At 45.8% G+C, this 16,586-nt stretch overlaps 1 protein-coding gene across 4 annotated transcripts in view; it reads right to left on the reverse strand.

The window, feature by feature from the left end:
* LOC146866982 (caspase-7-like) overlaps window positions 1-16,586 on the reverse strand; it is a 182,255-nt gene that overhangs the window by 80,005 nt on the left and 85,664 nt on the right. For all 4 annotated transcript variants that reach the window (XM_085603353.1, XM_085603352.1, XM_085603350.1 and 1 more), the window contains one exon: window positions 13,443-13,571. In XM_085603353.1, the coding sequence (XP_085459479.1) occupies window positions 13,443-13,571 (129 nt within the window). The remainder of the gene's footprint in view (window positions 1-13,442; window positions 13,572-16,586) is intronic.

The raw sequence follows: 16,586 nt of genomic DNA on the forward strand, positions 1-16,586 counted from the left end.
TGTGTGTGTATCTCATACAATAGTGCCATAAGAAAACCAAATAAAAAAGCAAAAGAAACCAACTCAAAACCACAACAATCCCCTCCACCCCCCTCCCATGCCATGCCACCACAATAGTAGCACAGACAGAGCTATCCCTCCCCACCCCTACCCCTAGATAAGTATGGCAACTAGCCATGTAGTGTGTAACACGCAGGGGTGGATGTTACCTAAGCACTACGAGTAACCATCAGCACTCAATCACGTAATACTAAGCGTAACTAGGCAATCAGTTATTAGAGAAGATCAACTGGAAGAGGCAAGCATATAAAAGGTACAGTATAGTTAACAATGTCCATTGAAACGTGGACTGCCTTCCAGTAGATATCGCCAAAACACAAAAAGGACTACACCAATCAGGTAATAAAGCATGTCCAACTCCCCAAAAGTCATGCATGACACAGATACTTGCAGAGTGTTCAATGGGTGTCTTCACCGGGCGATCATTCCGGAGGATCCTAGGTACAATATTGAGGAGCGGTCACATCGCCCCAAGGGACAACAGGCAAAAATCCCAGTCAGGGAGGCGCCGCGGAACGAGTCTTAGTTGAGCGGAAGCTCCTCTTATCTGGATGTTCTAGTCATTGTTCTCGAGGGAGCTTTCCTGTGAATCCCCGTCGCCGCCGCAGAGTCCTCCTGTGCTGCTTCCCACTTCGACTTCTTGAGTATGTCTTTCAGAGCCTTTTGCAGAGCTTTTGGGTCTGTGAAGATGCGTGAGGAACCCTCCAGATTCACCCTCAGTTTGGCCGGGTACAGCATAGGGTATGTGACGTTGTGGTCTCAGAGTTGCCGCTTGAGGGGATTGAAGAGGCGCCGTGCCTCCTGTACCTTTGTAGACAAATCTGGGTAGAATGAGATAGCTGAACCCTCATATCAGAGTTCCCCTAGTTCTCTAGCTCATCGCAGAGCCGAGTCCCGATCCCGGTAGTTCAGAAGTTTGGCTATCCCTGTGCGTGGTTGGGTGCCTGGAGGTGGCCGCGGGCCCAACGACCGAAGAGCTCTTTAGATCACAAAGAGGTCCGAGAAGGTTTCGCGGCCCATTAAGGAGATGAGTGACTTTTCTGTGAATTGTTCCGCGTTGCCCATTGGGGTGGACTCCGGTAGGCCTGTTATATGAATGTTGCTGCAGCGGGATCGGGCTTCCAAATCCTCCACTTTGTCTTGGAGTATGGGGATGGTTTTAGCCATTTGTTTCTGTACCTGGTCTGTCTCGGTCTGGGCTTCCTCGACCTCCGTAATCCTGCGTTCGGCCATGTCCGTGCGTTCTGCTTGTTTATCTAGGCGCTCTGACATCCTGTCCATTGGGTATACCAGAGAGTCGATCTTCCCGTCCATCGCCAACAGGCTTTTCTGTATGGTTGCAAACATTTGCTTGACCTCATTTGGATCATCCTCTGAGTGGTCCACTCCAGAGTCTGCAGAGCGCGCCCTCTCCGCCTCTTTAGATTTGGTTCCGTTAGCGTCGAATGGAAGTCCGGCTTAGGTCTTATCTACCCTAACCATGGTGCCAGCTCCTATCCAGGAAGAGTGGAGGCCGTCCTCCCAGGATGTAGATGGTGGGCGAGGTGACCGAACGCTATGCGCGCCACTCTCTTCTCAGTGCCAAGGGACCACCGCTCAACGGGCAGCGCTCAGGAGACAAGCAGGCAGGAACCCCCCCGGGGGAATCGCAGAGTCGTCCCGCACCGCAATCCCTTCCAAACCCGATGACACTATAGGCGCGGGGCTCAGGGGTACCCGCCGCAGCCAGAGCATGCCCCGCCGTCAAGGGGCAACCTCCTTACGTAGAGGCGGGGGTATTGCAGTGGCCCCCATCTCCAGGTGTGTGCTCTGGGCCTCCTCGCTCGGTCAGGCACTGCAGGAAAGCCAGGGAAGACCTCTACCAAGAATGGGGGTGGATGAGGAATCTTGATGTCTCCTACCGTGGGCCTGTAAATACTGGCGTGCAGGCCGCGTTCAGCTATAGGGCCTCTCCCTCTAGCTACGCGGATCTTCCTTCGGATTGCGGGCCACATTAGGGGCGGGCAGCACCCCACGTGCACATGTTGTCAAGGAGGCAGAAGGTACAAAGGAGAAGGCCCTGCTCTGGTAATCTGCACGCCCCAGGAGGGTCCGCTCACCTCCTCCGATCGCTTGTTCACGCGGGGCCTGTCCTGCCACCATCAAGTTGTGAGGCCTCCCCGCAGGTCGCAGATCAGCGTCTGAGGAGCAAGGGGTCCCAGTGCCGCCTCCCAGAAATCTCCGCTCGGCGCCCCGCGGGCTCTGCTACAGTGCAATATGCCTGCGCAGCACAACCAGGCCTCCAGGACGCAGGGCCTCGTGACGGCAGCAAGGGACCCCCCACAGCAGCCGGGGGCAGGCATCTCGGACGACCGGCGGTGTCGGAAGTCCCCCAGAGCCCTCCGGTCACGGTTTCAGGTAGCAGCACCTCGGTCTGCCTCCGGCACCACAATAGCCCTCCAATGGGCGCGCGGCTGCCGCCTCCCCTCACCCTCTCAGTCCAGGCCAGTTCCGGTCTCCGGGTGTTTCACGGCAGCAATTCTCACCCCAGAGGCACCGATCGGCGTCTTTTAATTAGCGGCATCAGAGGTGTGTTTTGGCGGGCAGTTTAGTGTCGGGATTGCCAGGATTCGTGCAGTGTGGTGCCGATGGCTCGCGGAGCTCTTCTTCTATGCACCATCTTGCGCTGCGGCAAGCCCCACCCCCCTACTTTGATAATACTTACTTCGATATTAAAGAAATCGATATTACTTACCTTGAAGTCGATATTCTAGTCAATGATATTCTTGACTTCGATATTCTGTCCCTACGATATTAAGAACTCAATATTAGTGTAGGTCGATATTTGACTGCGCACCATATCATGTAGAGGATTTGGGACCTTTGGAAGGGAAGCTATTTCATAGAAATAAGCATGGCACGAATGCTGGAGAGATTGTTGGAGATGTATTTGGAGCAATGATACCAAGTTTGGGAGTGGTTCTGAACAACATAGAGATTAGAAGGTTATCAACTATTTTGGATAAATTGTCAGCAACTACAGCTCAGTCTTTGTTGCTTGTAGATGGAGAGATGGTGTTGATGAGAGCTATGGTGATGCAGAACCATCTTGCTTTAAATGTGTTGTTAGCAAACCAAGATGGAGTCTGTAAAATGTTGAGGGTTCAACAGTGTAGTACTTATATCCCGGATCATAGCAATGATTTGAGGAAGTATATAAGTAACATTACTGAGATACACCATAAGATACATGATCTGGCAACAGAGGGAGTTTGGGATAAACTCGGTAAAGGATTTGGAAAGATTGGAAGATGGTTTACAAACATTAGGAAGGGATTTCTTGATTACATTTTAAAGCCAATCATAATTTTCGTGATCTGTGTAATCTTGTTACTTGGAGTGATAAGAGCTTATAAGTGGCGTAAGTCAAAAAAGGTCGAGAATTCTCTTAGACAGCGAGAGAGGAGAATGGAGAGACTGCAGGACAGTCACTATGGGAATTTCATGAACCTAGAAACATTTCAACAGGCTACAACTTCTATTTAGGTCGGTTCTTTCTACAGGGAGATGCAATTGATTGTGATAACACTAGTCATCAGAGGGGGTACAAATAGAGCGCCCTTTCATTTTATAGAGGTGCATCATAATCACGAGTAGTTCGCACCTACACTAACCCCGGGCAGAGACCTCCGCTCCGACCTCGGAGTGTGCAGAGATTTGCCTTCTCCGCGTTCCATGGAGAATGCGGAGAAGGCAAATGTCCGCACACTCTGCAGCGTAGCAGAGGTGGCCAGCCCCTACCCCCACCCTCCCTATATTAACAATGAATTGTGAGAAATGTGCATGCAAGGGTGTGCGCGAATGCACAGTTTTCACTTGGATTAGAAGAAACGGTGACGAAGAGTAGGAGGGCAGCCGTAGTACAGGTAAGTGGGTTTTCATTTACTTTTAAGTACTAAAATTCATTGTTAACATAGGGGGGTGGAGGCGGGTGGCATAGCGATGCTACGCGGAGGGCCACACGGAGGACCACAGAGTTTGTTCGTACCTCCTTGGCCCTCCGCGTAGCCCCCCTACGCCCACTATGCCCAGGGCTAACCTACACAAAATCTTTTGTCGTGTTAACATTTGGTTATTAAAATGTGTAATGTAATAACGTTTAAAGTGAAGTAATAGAGATATTTTCGTACAATGTGGAGAAATTAACATTGTAATCTTGTTCTACATGATGAAGCCTTAGGTGCCGATTCCGATCCTGTATTTATTTTTCCCGTATGACTCGTATCCATATTTTTTTACGTACGAATCGTACAAGTACCGTACGAACGGTGAAGTACGATTCGTGCAGGAAAAATACATACAAATCGCCTCGGGAAAAGTCTACGAGACGTCCCCGGACAGTTTTACGTATGAGTCGTAAAACTGAAGTCCGAGCGCACAAGTCCGATCCGTACCGGCGTTCCGGATGCACAAGTGTATGGAAAACGTCCCGTACGAAGCGAACTGTGTACGACCTCTACCCCGGGTACACTTGTGCCTGGGGTACGAGTCGTATGGCCCCCCCACCCCAGCCCCGTATGTACGCGCCGTACCCCCAGCGCTACGCGTACATACGGGGCTAGGGGTATGGCGCGTACATACGGGGGGGCTGGGGGTACGGCATGTACATACGGGGTTGGGGGTACGGCGTGTACATATGGGTGTGGGGGTACGGCACGTACATACGGGGTGGGGGGTACGTGCCGTACATATGGGGGGTGGGGGTACAGGCCGTACGTATGCAATGTTGGGGTATGCACCGTACATGATGACACGTACGATGTGGGTGATGGCGTGTACAGCGCATACCGGGCCCCCTTTTCCTCGTGCATCGCAGCGTACTTAGCTTTTCCAGCACTTTTTGGCACCCGTAAAAATATAGCCATGCGGAGTGCTGTGGGTACGAATCGTACTTGCTGGTCCGTAAAACGCTGCCTGACTCCGTGCGGACGTCGCGTACGCGCTGTCCAGGTTCGGAATTGTATGTATTTTTTAGCCGTACGGTGTTTTTTACGATTCGTACGGAAATGGTATTTCTGTATGAATCGTACTTGCTGGTTTGTACGGTGGAATTCCCAGGTACGAGTCGTACGGAGAAAACGCTCCGTACGACCATTTGTACCCGGGTTTTACAGGATCGGAATCGGCACCTTACAAGTGACTAATGAGAAATAAATTAGTCGTTATGTAACGCATTGATTTAAAGGTGCACCGTAATAGTGCTCACGTATACATGTGTTTAATGAAGTTTCATATCGTTTTTTATGTTAGAATTTGTAGGCCTCATGTGTATTTTCCCAGGCTCTCTAGATGATTTTGCTAGTATAATTTATGTGTATGCAGAATCTTTTCTTTCTCACATTTCTGATGCAGGTGGAAAAATGTATCTTTGTTAGTTAGAATAACTCTTTTGTTTTAGGAGTTAAGCTTAAGGAGGAGAGAATACATTTGAACAAGCAGTACTGATAACATGGGACGGTGTTCATTCTCACTGGAGAAAGCCTGGGAATCAATGCCATTGAGCCAGAGCTTGCAATCATCGCTACCGCATGGAAAGTTACCTACGAGGAGGTGTCTAGCTGGATGGGACGATCGCATGATGTGATGATGGATGTGTCTTACGATTCTTGTGTTGAAATTAGGGACAGAGTCTGGGGGAAACTTCGGCAAGGACTACAGAGAAAAAAGAGCATTTTAGAACGAGCTCTGTAGATTTATGCTACGTGACTCATTAAACGTGAGTGCACTTCTTAGGAAGTCATCACGTGCTGATGCCTTTTCCTGGGCTTGCATGGGGAATGCTAAGTAGGGATGTCACATTAGCGATGGTGTAGGGACAGACTAATACTTTTTACTTATGAATCTCCAATGAAGAAGACTCTCGATGTTGGCGCAGTTATATTCTGCGTCCTGATTCTATTACTGGTCATTCTTTGTATTTTGCATTGACTCAACTTTGCCCGTAGATCTGGCTTTGTATTAGTTCCAATGTATTTCTACACCTTCATCTTGAGGTGCCTGTATGTCCAGTTGTTCTTGGCTTTGTGGCTGAACTTTGAATCAGGAGTTGGTGAGTCATGGTTCATTGGAATTGTGATATATGATCGGCAAATAATTTGTCTCCCCTCTACACTTTTAAGCAGGAAACAAAGAGCCATTGACCAGGGGTTCCAGAGTAAGTCTAGAACATGGAACCCCGCTCCTTCAATGACATGACTCTGTTGGCAAGGGTAGGAAGCAGAGGATCCACTGGTGGTGCAACTGGGGTCTGTATGAAATAAGCTCAGCCCAGAGCAGTTCCAATACATGACATCTGTAGAGCAACCACTTAGACATCTCTCCAAACAGTTGTCCTATTTGTGGAAGTTGCACAGAGGACTTACATTTGGTAGAGGGTATTGATACTTACTTTGCTCTGGTTAAATACAGCAAGTGATCTGCAGTTTATATTGTGTCCTGTTATGGTTTGTACATAATTCAGAAGACAGTTTTGTACAATTTCACTGAGCAATTATGCAGTTTAAATGATATGACTACTTTTGCCTTCTAGCCATGTTGTTTTTTTTCTTGCTATCTGAACAAGTGGTGCCATAGCAGGCAGGGGATTTATTGTTAAATGAGGAGTAAAACAAAACGTATACAATTGCATATTAAGTTGTATATTTAGGAATCAAAACCGGATTGAAATAGTCTAGGAACTTCCATCTCCACTATGCAAACCATCACTTCTATAAGGCAAGATAAAGCTGAAGCTTTGGAAAAGCACCTGTTGGTGGTGCCAAATAACTGAAAAAGGCTTGAAAATACATTCTTTTTTGTCAAGAGTATTGAAAATCCTTTCATCATTTCTACAAATCTGGGGAACTATGGTTGTCGTTCAGACTCTCACTCTCATTGAACAAGGATTGAGAAATTAGGGTGCAATGCATGTACACAAAAAGAGTGCCGTCCCTCTTACAGGATGACAACCTAATCAACCGCCCAGATATGTCTTAATGTCAAGACAGCCATGCTAAACATCATGCTTGCAATTGCTTTGTCTGCCATCGTTTTTTAAGGGTAAGAAGTAAGCAGACAATATCAACATGGAATAATCCATGTTCAACTTTATCACACACAAATACAACAGTATTGATTGTTGTTTTTACTATATGGAATAGTAACTGTCTGGTCTTGCGGTAGCTAGTGACAACTGAGCAACATTTTGTAGTGCATCTCTCATTTACTACTGATCGCCCATTGCTGTAGGGACTGTTGCAAGGACTCGTCACCCTCCAAGAGTAGAGTGGTTGAGTCGTCAACACAAACATCAAGAGCTGATGAGGGTTAAGAGCTACGGTGCAGCAATAATAACATTAAGAACAATCAAGGTCACAATCTATACAGAACTAATTGTTTGCAAACATTTTCATTTGTATTTGTATGTATCTGCAAAACATAGTAAAGTTACATTGAATACACTCAAAATACAGAATGTAGCAGACTTTTCTGGGGCTGATATATGACCCAAAATATTATTCTACATTGTTGATTGCTACAGTTAAATTAACATGTGGAACTGTGGGCATCTCTGCAATATTTGGTCGAATTGACAGCAGACTTTGGCTCCCTAGTTGTGGTTACTGGAAGAAGACATTAGACAGATGGTTTCAATGTATCAACCTGACTATGAGGAACCTGGCCTTTGTCCTAGTTGTTCTGCTTTCAGGAAGTAAGTTTGCTACACAGAGTCAAGCAACTCTGCAAACCCAACAAAGCTCTAAAAAACTGATAAAAAAAACTTTTCACGCAACAATGAAATGGAGATTCCAAAATCACTGGTAGCGAGAAAGGAAATGTCACTGGTTGCAAAGGGGAAACCTGACAGCATCAGTAGTCACAAAGGGTGGCCTCATAATGAGGCCTCCATGCTCTGTTGCTCTAATAGGGGATTACCAAATAGAATGCAGGGGACCAGTCTGGGGCTCCAATGGGACTTCATCAAGCTCACCTTAACAAGGCGTCTTGAAAAGTAGAATGGGGCCTGTCAGGTGATACAATGATGTTCTGCAATTGTATGGGTCCGTTTGTGAAAACTAGCCAATGGGTATCAGAATGTTTGTTGCAAAAACTATTCAAAGGCTGGGTAGTACGAGCCAAGAGTGGGCGCGCCATAATGTACTGCTACGAGCACCTGAAACTAGTAACTGTGATAGCTCAGGAAGTAATAGTTGGAAGGTTCAAATGGTCCAATTTCAGGGTGCCTCAATAAGATTACAGGTTCAAATGTAGAATACCTTACGCTGATAAATATATACAGGTACCTCACAACAACAACAGTATTGTAAAGAATATCTTTAAGGCCACACACCATCTACCATATGACACAAGCCCAAGTGCTTATTACCAGACTGTATAATTGATATACAGGCACATGTTAAGAGGGCATTGCAAGCTCGCCAGAATAGTAAGGACCTTCGTTCAATGTTTCAGGTTTATACTTGTACGTACCTGTCATGATTCAAAGTTTGATATGAATTAGATTCCTTTTCTTTGACTCATCCTCCACACAAGTCTCAGTTCACTGGGTCATGTCTCTGTCTTCTGTCTTCTTAAGGCCTCTCCTTCCCAGTCATTTCAGATCATCATACTCCAAGCAGCTTAGACTTCTCTAGTCCTAGATTCAGTTTCATCCTTGGGGACCAGGTACCAGGTAAAATATGTCATTGAAGGCATCTTGCAGCCATACTGCATGAGTTGATCCACAGACTACCTCTAGCGTTAAAACCCCTAATTGTGCGCAAGCGCAGAGGTAGCCAAGGTCCCGGTTTTACGGGACACTTCTAACTCCGTCGGTGGGCGAACGCATTACTGCATTAACACTCGCATCTATTTGATTACTGTCCCGCGTCTATGACTAGGGGGTCAGGCACATGTTTGGGACTGCGGAAGCAGGCTAACTAGCAGACGCGTCATCCAGCATTATAATGACCAACCCACAAAGCTGACACCCGCCTACTCATTAACAATGAAATCGCAGTCCCGAGCGCTTACTTAAGCTGGGCTCACTTTCCCAGTCAGTCACCAGCGGAGAAGCAACATGGACAGTTGACAGGAGCATCGCGAGGGACGCACCTTGAAGTAGTAAGAGGTTGCATATATGCGTGAGTAGGAAGCTTGGTGCTGGTCTCCTTAGGTTTCAGAATGAATGCTGGTGTTTAAGTGCTATTCATACGCAGTGGTACATGCTTACGATTCATCTCTTTAAAGTTGGTCTTTTAGAATGTGACTACAGGGGTCCCTCAATTCCTCCCTTCCCATGGGACATTGCACCCCCTAAACCGGGGTAAGTTTGTGAGCTGGCCTCACTACTATTTTTTACTCTTGAGCACCACGTTTGCAGTGACACGAGTGCTCATCACACGCATTTTAATGTACTATATGCCTGTATACAATTTGATTCCTATATGCCCAGTGTAAGTTAAAACCCCTGTCTTACACTGTAATATACCTTTATTTTCACAGGTTCCTGGAGATTTACAGTAGGTTTTGACAAAGGTCAACCTACCTACAGTGGACTAGTTTAGTCTCTTAGAGACTAGATAGGAGCCCTTTCACGTCCTGATGAATGCCTTTGACGCTCCTGGCCACTGAGGCAGAAACATGTTGGCGATATTAATGGGGATGGGGCACTAATCCCCTAAGTCCCCTTCAGCAATTTTAATATTGAGCAAATCCTGCGCAATTAAAGTTCCATGTAGTATTTGCATCAATTTTTAACATCATTCACTCACATTCTTAGCACGGGCCCCCACTTAGCTTAAGAAGTGCCTCCCTGTCTCCAGGTTTAGGCCCGCTCTTTATCAAACATGTTTTTTAAAGAGCGAGGACTGCCGATGATGAAGCATGACACCAGGTGGTGTGCGAGGACACTCCATAAATTTTTTTGAAATGCCCAACAGCACATAGGGTACAGGCAAAGTGTGCCTTTACCCCCCGTAGGAATCAGACATCCTTTTTAGGGTAGCTTCGTGTTGTGTGATATAAAATATGTCATTCCCCTGGTGCACTGCACTCAGTGTTTATGCTGCAGAGGTTACTCCAAAGTCCAAATGAGTACCAGATCCTGGCTTCAGGTATGCACTGCCTTAGGTAATTCGGGGGCACTGGAATAAAGCCTCCACCCAATCAAAATGTTTGCCCCTTTTAAATAAATGCTCCCAGAATACCAGCAAACAAGGAAATGGAGCAAGTTTGTGTGCATGCTTCAGAGCATCCTAGACTGGAGCAACCAAGGGGGAGAGGCAACAATTTGTGCCTAGAAGCCTCGGGACAGTCATCACAAGTGCTGCTCATAGTTCAGGGGCCTTGGGTGTCCACACAGACACGTGTATTTTAGCCAGTTGCAGTGTAAGTGATATCTCTGGACTGAAGGTTCATTGCAATCAGGTAACTGTATATTTGAGAAATGAAATGTCGGAGGTGCACGTCCAAGCGGAAGCAAAGATGACAGAGGCACCAGCATGTCTGTAATCCTAATCTACATGTACCTGGTGCCCTGCCTTGAAATTTAAGGGTATATACGTCTATCTGAACATGTTTGTAACCTGAATATTAATTCTAGTGTTAGAACCAGTGAGATCTGTGAATCCTGAGTGGAACCTCTTCTGTCTAGGGCCTAAAATTTTGAGATCAGTGTAACCTTTAAATTTACCATTTTGCTTCTAATAATATAAGACTGAGAATCTATTTGAAAAGGCCAAATGGAAAAAATAAAAAGGAAGGTAGATGTGCAGAAATATGCTATACACATCTTGAAAAGATAACAGGCAGCTGTGTCAAAATTGCAGACCTAGATAATTTGAACTGCCCGTAAAGCCAACAGCTTTTTAACAAACCATGCTGGAAACACAATATATTACCACCATGTTTTCCTGTGGGGGTGAACCAACCAACCAACGTTTATGAACAGAGTTGGGCTTGGTTGACACACATGACTGTACCAAAAACATTATGGGCCAGAAGTAGAAAGCCAAATAGCGAGCGCAAACGCTGGAAATCGCAGAATTTCAGCATTTGCGATCGCAATTTGGCTGCGAGCAATGTAGGTAAGTTTAAACCTACTCGCAAAATATGGAATCTCAAAATTGTGATTTCTTATTTTGCGCAAGCATTTAGAGAATCGCAATTTGCGATTCCCTAAGTGCTATGCTGGTAGGCATTGCAAATTGCGATTTTGCCTTAAGGAATCGCAAAATGCCACCAACTTCAAGTTGGTGGTATTTTGCGATTTCATTTCAAGAAGCACTTTTTGGCTTTTTACAAAGTGCCATTTGGCACACATACATGCCCTTAGGGCATGTATGTGCACCACATGTGCACACATGCACATTTCAGGGGAGCAACAGGGTGTCCTTTTGGAACCCTTGCACCCTTGAAATTGCGCCCGCAATTTGTGAGTGCCTCTTGGTGACTCGCAAATTGCAGGCACAAATCCTATTCATTCCTATAAGCCTCTTGGCCCATAGGAATGAATGGGATGGTATTCCTTGATTGCGAATCTCAATTTGCGATTCGCAACTAAGGAATATTAAGGAATCGCAAATATTTTTGCGATTCCTACCTACATTCAATTTTGCGAGTCCTTAATAGCGATTCGGTAGAAATTGCTATTAAGGACTCGCAAAATTGAATTTACCTACATCTGCCACTTTATTTTTTATCCCTTCAGAAATTCCTGTTAACAGTTTATGGTAAAATGCATGCTTTGGTCCTGTTTTTTCCAAAATCTTCTCGGTGTGAATCTTTTCAAACCGCACAGTGAAAGTCAGGCTTGATTGTATCGCTCCCTCACTCATGCAGTGCAGTCTGATGCAGCAACTACAGTCACCTTTAACGTTCTCAGGCTGCATTGCCGCTCACTCCTTCCACATCGTTATTGCATCATTTTGTGGGTTCACTAAGGGTGAATTCCCACCTTTATTTGCCACGCCTCACACATAAGGTTGGTAATAAAAGATCTTATCATTTATGAATCCAGGATACCCTGATAGTAGGCACCTGCAAAGGGAGGAAAAACCTAAAGCAACTTTTAAAGAAGTTCTTTTTAACTCCCTGCTGACAAAATCAAGTAGCGGAAAATTCTAGAATGAATATTGTTGGTGATTGTTAAAGATGCAGGACTGGTCAAAAAGAACTGTTATTTTCTCTACGCTTCATGGCCCCATTAAAGGAGTCGTCCAGTCAATGATGATGTAATAGGTGGCACAACCCCAGCTGCCACTATCAAACAAAGGAACATTCTAGAAGGGCTATAGTAGGTGATTGTTAGGAATGGGCCAAGAGGACTGGGCAAAGAGAACTGCATGTTTTTTCTCTTCACCGGATGTCCCCCTTTAAAGAAGGGCCACCCAGTCAATGATGATGCAATAGATGGCAAAAACCCAGATGGCACTATCAAACAAAGGAATATTCAAGACAGCTTAAAGTTGCCCATTGCTAGAGATTAAGGACTGGAAAAAAATCTTTTTTCTCTGTGCTGGATATCTCCTTTATTGGGGGCATTCAGTTGATGATATCACAGTAGATTTCAAACCTCAACTGACATCTAACAAAGGAGCATTCTAGAACACCTATTGTTGTCGGATGTTAGAAATGCAGGAGTGGGCAAACCGAACTCTTTGTTTTCACTACACTGTATGGCCCCTAGAAGATTATATAGTAAGCGGACCATAAAATGCCTCACATGAAGACCCCAAAACTATTATTCTACTTTGCACATAAGTATGCATATAAAAATAAATCAATTTGGTTTATTCTTACATTCTATAAGAATGTGATTCAATTCATAATCCACATTTGTCTTGCATATGAAATGTACAAAAATAGAAATATATTTCAAGGATTACCCCCTAAAATGGTTATAAAAATGTCTTCAAAATCCTTGCAGACTTCTGCAATTAATAAGCCAGAGTTAAACACGTTCTTCAGCATGATTGAATGATATGGCCCTCATAAAAATCCCTGAAGAAATATCAGTCTCAGCAAAATCACCCTTTGCCCTTGGATCCGCAGTGACACTGGCTCTCGACCAGTAGGCCGCTTTCTTAAGCTCACACACTGACAATGTAAGAGAGTGACCACCCTGCAGGGAGTACCGTTTGCCACATAATTGACACATTCACTGCATAATAATTAACACCCGTCTAAATTCTTTTCCACAAAGTGCTCTGAGGTGATCATGAGTAGGCAGGTATTTCCAATATACGTACTGCCAAATAAATAAGTAAATGAGGGTAAATCGCTCCTAAGTGGATTTAAAAAAAAAAAAATGTTTCTTTGGTGACATTTGCATCCATTTCTGTCACAGCTTGTCATACTCCTACCTTTCCTCAGTAGGGCTTCCATTTCCTTGCAGGTCTGATCCTTTTTTATGGAAGCCTGAAATCCCAAGCTCTTAAAACAATTCTGAATGTCTTGGGCATCTTTGTCAGTCCCTGTGCGAGTAACCATACCTGTAGAAGAATGAAGCATACATTTAGCCTTTCAATGACACGTATAGTGAAAACGTATTTAAACAATTAAAGGCCTGTAAAACTTGCTTTCTCACATTGGTTCTTACTGTACAATCACATGCCCTGTATTACATCCCACGCCTTCGGGGTATTCTCTCTCTGCCATCACACTGGAACATGCTGCAGAATTCTGCCTTTGGACTTTTATGCTTCTTAGCTCTTGAGACTTTTTACAGCTTTCTTGAAGAATTCTTGAATCCGCTTCAGTTCTCAATCATGTATTTTCACGTAGCCAGAAAGAAGCATTTTTCTAGTCTTTCGCTCTTCTCCACTATGTTAACGAGTCCTGATTTTTTTTAGCTGACTAGCTATATTTCCTCTTATGAGCTAACTTTTATAAAAGGTGAGTATGCAGCTCATTATTCTTACAACGGTGTTTACTAGCCCTGGGTAAAATCATCGTAATTTCCTTTCAGAAAATAAGCAAAATGCTAAAAAAAACCGACATGAAATGGACCGTCAATACGGACCACTTTTGAGCACGAAATGAGTCTGCAGGCTCATTTTGACGCCGAGGTGCTTTTTCTGCGAAAAGAAGCTCATGGAATAATGGTGGAATTTCAGGCATTTAACGGAACAATCGTTTTGAAAAGTGCCAGAAATTGCTCCAGATCGTGCCAGTGTAAAGTAAATTTCGCTCGGTCTTAGGGGGATATTATCAAGAAGTGGCGATAATTATCGCTAACCACCATTAGCGTGACTTTTTTTATCGCCGTCTACCGATGGAGATTATCGCTGTGTTAGTGGCGTATTAACAACATGCCGCTAACAGGCGATAGTTTCTCTTACCGGCTAAAATGTCCGGCGATAAAATTAGCGGGACGGCGATAAAAATCCTCACGCTAACGGTAAAAAAGTGGTGAAAAGCGATAAAAAACCGCACGTTAGGCAGCCCAACATGAGTGATTTTTCGCTCTAACTTAAAAAATAGCCTAACAGTCCACCTCCCATAGAAAAGATGCCCCCAAAAAAAGTTTAATGCAGATTGGAGCAGCCAGGGCTAAGTGTAGCACACATCAACAACCCCCTCAAGCCATCCAACATCCAGGATGACCAGGATGAGCGAGTGGATGCCCCGCTGGACCTGCGTCTTGAGCCTGGATTCCTCCCTGGACCTGCGTCTGGAGCCTGGATGCATCCCTGGACCTACGTCTGGAGCCTGGATGCCCCGCTGGACCTGCGTCTTGAGCCTGGATGCCTCCCTGGACCTGCGTCTGGAGCCTGGATGCATCCCTGGACCTACGTCTGGAGCCTGGATGCCCCGCTGGACCTGTGTCTGGAGCCTGGATTCCTTGCTGGACCTGCGCCTGGAGCCTGGATGCCTCCCTGGACCTGCGTCTGGAGCCTGGATGCCTCGCTGGACCTGCGTCTGGAGCCTGGAGTGGGATGTGGAGGAGCTGTGGAGTCGATGAGCCTTGGCGGGAGACATTGATGCATGATGATAGCTAGTACCTGGTGGTGAAGTCTGACCTGTGTGAGAAGACCGCCTTGCGACCCTTGGAGCATTTAATGGGAGAGGCACACCTGCGCACTAACGTAGTGAGGTCCGCATCTCATACTACAATCCACCACTACACTGGGGTGCACGGAGGGGATTACCAATGGTATGTGCGGTCTCCCTACATCACAGGCCAGATGATGTTGGGCTGGCCGTACGCTGTGGAGGCTGAGGCCCTTGTGCTACAGTGAACTTGTGTGGCGTGAGCACTGTGCCTTCACGGCTAAGGGGACCCTGCTGCATCAACTGCATCGGGAGGTCCACCAGCGTACTAGGCGGCGACTGCTGTACTCAGCCGAGTGAAATCACACCTGGCTGAGGCTCCTGCTGGCTGAGTAACAGATTTGGAGAGAGTGCAGTGGATTGTGCCACGGTGTCAATGCAGTGGCAGCTGGTGGAATTTGAAACTGGTGAGGCGTATGCAGAACCAATCAACGTATGCATACGAGCGTAGCGAACGATCCCAACGGCAATAAGGGGGGTTCGTGAAATTCTGAAATAGGGTGTCTGTGAATTAAATAGTCTTGAGGCCTGTGGAAGGAGTTTTGGCCTTCAATTATGTGTGCTTTATGTTAGATATGTATCCTCTTTTTCTCTGCATATTTTGTCCATCTGCACATCTTCAACCCCCTTTCTTTCCTCTTCAGCATCCTCTTTTCACTCTTCCCCGAATGCCCTTCCTCACATCTCTGTCACTTCACCGCCCAAACATGCACTGCACTCTCTCAAATATAAGCACTTTAATTTCTCTTACTTTTGCCTTGCAAATATTTTGACATCAGTGTACCCCCTTCACACACATTTCCACAGAATTTCAGTTGCAAATGGAATACACAAATATTGTTCTGTGTGCTCTGCAATCAGAGAGGCCAACCCACTGACAGGCACTTTGTTTGGCTTTAGCCTTAGCGCCTCCGTGCTCAATAAAAGCCCCTCATAAACACCTGGCGTGGCTCAAGCCTCAAAGTATGCACAGAAATAAATACAGATAAACAACAACATTATAAAATAGCTAACTCGTGGGGAATGCCAGATCAAATCAACATTTAAATAAGAAAGGAACTAAATCGCTGAAATGCATTCCCTTGATGTTTTTAACATTCATTGTTTGCAAGTCAATCCATTTTTTTGGCATCCGTGTTAACTTAGGGGCATGTACACAGGGCCAGTTTTAATGCCATACATCAGAGGACTGGCCACTGTAAGCACATTTTACACAGTAAGCACATATCTCTCGCTTGTGTCATCACTCTAGGCACCCCAGGGGTCAGCTGTACCCTCAGGATATTCAGAATTAATAATAATAAAGCCGAGAATGTAACACCAATCAAAGCGGGTGGCTTTCTGTTCGCGGTTGGAAGGCAACAGCCGCGGCCCGTGGAGGGAGTTCCGTGGGGCAGTAAGGCGGGGCGGGGGAGGAGCAGGGTGGCGGGTACTAAACACCGGAATATGGATAA

This window comes from Triturus cristatus, chromosome 1_2 (assembly GCF_964204655.1).
Source record: "Triturus cristatus chromosome 1_2, aTriCri1.1, whole genome shotgun sequence".
Classification (NCBI taxonomy): domain Eukaryota; kingdom Metazoa; phylum Chordata; class Amphibia; order Caudata; family Salamandridae; genus Triturus; species Triturus cristatus.